Source organism: Rhamphochromis longiceps, linkage group LG2 (assembly GCF_057381845.1).
Source record: "Rhamphochromis longiceps isolate RC_006_pf linkage group LG2, R_longiceps_female_GT1.1, whole genome shotgun sequence".
In the NCBI taxonomy this organism is placed as follows: Eukaryota; Metazoa; Chordata; class Actinopteri; order Cichliformes; family Cichlidae; genus Rhamphochromis; species Rhamphochromis longiceps.
Window position 1 is genome coordinate 26,417,221 of NC_140558.1, and position 6,011 is coordinate 26,423,231.

General features: G+C 42.9%; 1 protein-coding gene across 1 annotated transcript; it reads left to right on the plus strand.

Moving 5' to 3' along the window:
- Nucleotides 1–2,227: 2,227 nt before the first annotated feature.
- On the plus strand, nt 2,228–5,433 carry LOC146677316 (type-2 angiotensin II receptor-like). The gene is made up of 2 exons (XM_085381670.1): nt 2,228–2,571; nt 3,068–5,433. Exon 2 carries the CDS (start codon nt 3,131–3,133, stop codon nt 4,466–4,468), a length of 1,338 nt encoding a protein of 445 aa, XP_085237796.1. The 5' UTR covers nt 2,228–2,571; nt 3,068–3,130; the 3' UTR covers nt 4,469–5,433.
- Nucleotides 5,434–6,011: the final 578 nt, after the last annotated feature.

Below are 6,011 nucleotides of genomic sequence, written 5' to 3' on the forward strand. Positions count from 1 at the left end.
GTGTAATCCTGGTAATTTAGTGGTGAAAGAAACAATATTTTTCCATCTTATATAATCACCTGCACTGATAGCTAAGCTATTTATTTTTCAGGATATAGTTATATTGTTACTTCATTAGAGTTATTGGATATCATATTTTGCATTATCCTACTGTATATTACTGTGTACTAATATTTTTATTGTATATATCTTATTCCTCTGTTGCTCTGTCTCTGTGTACGACAAAAGAATTTCCCTCGGGATAAATAAAGTTCTTCTTATCTTAGGTATGCTGTACTTCTGGGCCTAGACACCCATTTTACTGTAAGTAATTTTAAGTATAGCATGCCCATCAGTGTAATAAATGTTAAATAATGATGTGAAAAAATAAAGATGGTTAAGTCACTCCGTACTACAGCCTGCACAACAAAAGCACAGCACACAGTGCAAGATTGTTTTTCCCCTAAATTACCAGGAAGTTAATCAGTACTAACTGTATAGTAGTGACTTTGTTTCCTCTATAAGCCAGACTTGTCACCTTAGTCTAGTGTGTTTATATGTAAATGACTTTGTAATTCTAACTAAAATAATTGAAATTCCATGTAATTACAGGGGAATTATGTCCTGAGTCTGGAGCCATATTATATAGCCATATTTAAGCTTACATTAAAGTGCAATTGCATCCTCCCCCTTTAACACCACCCTTCTTTGCCTGTCACAAATATTAGGTTTGAAAAGCAGGTGGGTGGGGTTCCTGTGCCCACAGCCACAGCTATGGTTTGAGACGACCACATTAAGGATATTGGCTGTCACTGTTTAGTAAGAGCACCTATCAATGAAACTCTGCATACATATGGCAAAGAGTTTCTGTGTAGTTGTTTTAGCTAAAACTAAGTCTAGTAGAGTAAAAAGAACAATATCTTCTGATGAGACGTAAGGAGAGGTTCATCACTCTGTTATGGTGGAACTGGTGAGGCACAGACATAGCTCTGCTTTCTCTGTCATCTGGTATTTCTGTTGGCCAGCGTGAAAGCATAAATTTCTGTTTTTAGTTGTTGCATGTCATGACTAAGGCTTGGCTTCTGTCGATCTCTGTGTGTGTGTGTTTGCATTCCTGTCTCTGAGAGGACTGTTGATTTAAAGCTTTAGTGACCTTTAGGACAGGATGCCTTAAAGGGTCGTATGTCATGTAAAACGTGGTTTTTAAGGTTCATCTAATGGAGCTGAGGAATGTGTTATTATCTGCGAGGGTCCTCATGAAAATATGACATGTCTGAGTATGAGAACAACTGTGCATACCCAGCATGCCAGTACATGACAAAGTTTCCATTCTGGAGAAGCAAAAGCTATCGCATTTTAATAATTTTGCGCTTTGCAGCACGTTCCCAGTTCATATCCTGCAAGCACGCCACGGCGAACCTCCTCATTTTGCGGCCTTCAAAATCTTCTGCTTTCTGTCTCGCCTTCATCCTTCATCTTCGCTGTCAGCTTTCCCGCAGCCATTAGAAAACATCACGTCCTGATAGATGCTCAATGGAGCAGAGTGCGCGCACATGTAAACAGATCCAAGTGCGCTGGCGTCGATGAACGCACGCCGGGCTGAGTGCACCCGCATCTACACGTAGTGCAGCATAGGTGCAAACGTGCTGATCAAAGGAGCTGTGATGTAATCAGTGTCGGAGCTTTGCACGCATCCCTCATTAACTTTCACCAGAGGCCTTAATAAAAAACCACTGGAGGGAATCTCCGCTTTCTCTCCTTCCCTTCCCTTGTCTTTCTCTCCCTTCTGCCTTCGCATCTTCTTCTTCACTCCCCGCAGTTCCTGCTGATCTTCCTCCACATCCATCTTCTCTCCCCCCTCCCTTTTTTCTCTCTGGCCCAGGAGCTGGTTTGACTTCCGCTCAAATGGAGTAAATATTTCCCATGGCTTATCTGACCGCCAGCAGGACCAATATGACACAAAGTGCGAGGCTCTGCTAATTAACAGAGCCTCTCTTTCTGGGGTCAGAGGCCCCGTCGGGGGCAGTTAGAGCTGTAAGTTTGAAATACAGAACACACCAGCGTCCCATTTATTACGGTCAGGTATGACACGCTGCCTTGTGGCTGCAGTCACTGGAGACAAAGTTTTACTACAACATACATCTTGATTTGATTTTGTTAGTTTCTGGTGGAAGTTCCTGGAGGGAGGGCGGGGAGGGATAAAGAAAGGATACAGGGAAAAAAAGAAACAGAGCAAGTTTATGTCTTTCTGTTCTTCTCCTTCTGTGCAGGCTGGCTTATGTCCAGTTACAGTCCAGCCCCTTGGTAGTGATGAAGGTGTGTGACGTACAGCAACTTCCCTGTTGTGCAATCGTCAAGAGACTCCCGGGGCCTATAAGACCCCCAACGTCATCTGGTTTCTCAGAGTCTGGAGGTTGTTTGCTCCACACACACACAGGCGGTCCAACTCATGAGCATGATACAGTCCGGGGTCTTCAGCTGTGCAGATTTCTTTTAAAGGGGTCGAGGAGAAATTGTCAAGACATGGATTTTAGCCAAAAGAAGCTTTGAAAAAGAGCTAGACTGTTTGGACTGGACACTCAATTACATCAGGTAAAGAAATCATAAATGGCTTTACTAGTCTAAGAGCGAGAGTTTTCTGTCTGTTTTCTATCACAACTTCAACCGTCAGAATCATTTTTTATTGGAATCAGCGTAGTCGATGAGATCATTTTCCATGTACGAATGATGGCTTGCTTTGAATTTGATTTATTTATGCAGTTAGTAGTGCTTTCACTTGTACACTGTTGCAAGATTAGTTTTTAGTCTTTTTAACACTTTTAAAACTTTTTCAAATTAATTCATGATTGTTTCAAAAATGTAATCTTTAATTGGAGAAAGATGTTTTTTTACAGTATTCCAATAAAACTGGATTACAGCCACTGGATTACAGTGTATCAAGTATGGCGTAATGTATTTTTGCTTTGATTAGATATCAAGTAAGACACCTAATAAAGGCTCGCACCAAATAAAGATGCCTGTGTAGAGAAACTTTGTCCATAAAAGGCAGCTGAATTTTAAATGCGCTCTTGTTTTGCATTATTTCCAGCTGACCTTGGAAAACTCAAAGGAGGGAAGTTAAACTGTGTGAGGCAACGGTACATCCAGTTCCATGATGGCAATCCCAAATGACCTCTCCCTTTTCAACTCCACCTCTTCCCTCTATTCGACGACGGAGCTTTTTGTGAACACCTCCCCGACTCCCTCTGCTCCCCTCTGCTCGGACTGGCCTCCTGTGCCCATGACCACAGTCATCCCCACCGTCTACAGTGTGATCTGTGTGCTGGGAACCATAGCCAACACCTTGGCAGTGTGCGTCCTGGCACATGGTAGTGCCTCAAGGAGAACAGTAGCTAACACCTTCATGCTGAACCTCTGCGTGTCCGACCTGCTGTTCCTGTTGTCGCTCCCGCTGTGGGCCGTCTACTACTCCCAGGGCTACAACTGGCCCTTCGGTCGAGTAGCCTGCAAAATCTGCGGCGCTCTCCACAACCTCAACCTCTACGCGTCTATCTTCTTTATCACATGCATGAGCATAGACCGCTACCTGGCCATTGTGCATCCACTCCGTTCCCAAAGTGCACGAGACGCCAAGCGCGCCCGGTTCATCTGCATCCTTGTGTGGGTTCTGGCATGTGCTTGCTCAGGCCCTACCTTAGCTCTGAGGGAGACCTACTACCTGGATGTGCTTGGTGTGGAGGCCTGTGCAATTTTATATCCTGATCATACCTGGTATCGGACCCTGGTCTGGATAAAGATTGTTCTGGCCTTTCTTCTACCACTCCTTGTCATCTCTTGTTGCTATTGTGCTATTGGTAGACATTTGTTGGTTGATACGGGGTTGGTAAGAATGCAGAATCTGTCTCACCCACACAGCATGTCATCCTTTAAATCACTACAGTCCCACGAGGGCTATAGTAAACCGGAGAGACCCCCCACCCCTTCTGTGAATCCCAGGTTAAGTGGGGCCAGACCCCTGGAGGGTAGGGGGCTTGAAAGGGTATTGTGGACAGTAGCTGCAGTGGTTCTGGCATTTTTCCTCTGCTGGTTCCCCTTCCACTGCGTGACCTTTTTGGATGTGCTCTATAGTGAAGGCTGGTTGGACAGCTGCTGGGTAAGCTGGAGCATCCAAAACCTCACCCCTCTCACACTCTGCCTGGGTTTCTCCAACTCGGCCATCAACCCTGTGCTCTACTGCTTCATTGGGAACCATTTCCGTGGCCGTCTAGGAGGCTTATGCAAGGGCCTGTGTGCTTGTTTAAAGGCCCGAGGGGAAGAACACAGCCAGAAGAGGGGCTCCTTCAGCACCAGGCTGAGCTCCTTCTCTCGAAAACTCAGTGACCTCAAAGACTTGGCGATTGTGGAGCCCTCTGGCTCTGCGTACCTGCCCCAATTCCCAGCCCTGACTTCAGCAAGGAGACTTTCTCATCCCCTCAGTGATAACTGCTGAACACAAATGAGCGTGGCTGTGTGAGACAGAGCTGTTACTAAAACTAAGTCAAATTCTAGCAGAGGTCATTTCTGCTTTACAAAAAATAACTGTAGATAAAACATTTTTTCCACACTTGATTTGGACAGTCATCAAGCATCTCTTGTGAGTCACTCACATGATGTCATTTCTGGCTGCAGCGGGAATCATTTTGGAAAAACAACATTGTCAAAACTTAATGTACAGTGCCTGATAAGAACCAAACAGCTGACAGACACAGTTTATGCCTAGCAACTGAACAGAGTGGCACAATTAGCAGCTAATGAAGAAGATATTCCCCCTGGAGTTGCTAGAAACTACAAACAAAGCTAAAACATAACAAATACTGCATGTGAATTCACCATCTGGATATAAACACAAATCTAAACAAATGATCATATCTCTGTCCATAGTTGCTGTATATAAAGATGATTTATTCACAGCTTGTTTTATAGCCTCGCAGAATAAAAAAAAATCTGTTAGCTATAAGCAGTGCAAGCTACATCTATGCTAATTTAAGACTTTTAAGCATTGCTTTAGTTTTTATGTTCCTCTAGCCCAAATTACTATGAAATATAAGAAACTACATTGTGTTGCTGTGTTTCTATGTTGGGTAATCAGACCACATTATTTAAAAGTCTAGTTGATAATTTAGCGTTAGCCTATGCTAGCTCTAGACATCTCACTAGCTAGCATTAATTTAATAGTATGCTTTTTAAGTGTGGTTTGTTCTTATACAAATGTTATATCCTATATTTTTCTAAAAGGAAATATCTCATTGTATAATAATATTTTATATTAAATTGTTTTTTGTTTTTTGTAAAGGAAAACAAGCTAAAAACAAATACATTAATTTCACAAAAGGATCTACTTTTCCTCTTTTGGGGGGACCAAAGTATCATGTGTACTTGACATTTATCTGTATGTATTGGGAAAAGAAATAAAGCAAAAACCACTTTCCATATGCCACTTCCTTTGCTTGATACAGTTCTCCAAAATGACTATGCCTTCCGTTTTGTGAAACCCGATCAATTTACTAGAGATTTCAAATGTTCCTTTTCCCCCGTCTTACCCTCTAACAGCTGTGACTCCGAGCTTTCCCCACCTGGGAATATGAGAGCTGAGATTACTGTCAGCCTGGCAGATGGACATCCAGTCTCCCCTTCCAGAAAACCTCACACAAATTCCACACATATCAAGGCCAGATATCATAATCTCATACTAATATCCTTATGATGCATTCCAGTCCAGCCGCTTGTGTTGGTTGAGGGAGCCTGCAGCTGATCAATGATATATCTCTGCCTGCTATTTGTGTCCAGTATAGATTTGCTGCATTCTGCATTGACCCTGGGCTGTCTCTCTGTGAGCTGAGAGCCAATACAACATGGAGTAATTTTGTTCCGGACTGGTGGTTGCAAGGAATTTTTACAAGCAGGAAAGCTAAATTAATAATCACTGAAAGGCTTTATTATGAATAAATGGTAAATTCTTCTTTTCTATCTTGAATGGGTTTTTTTTGGGGGGG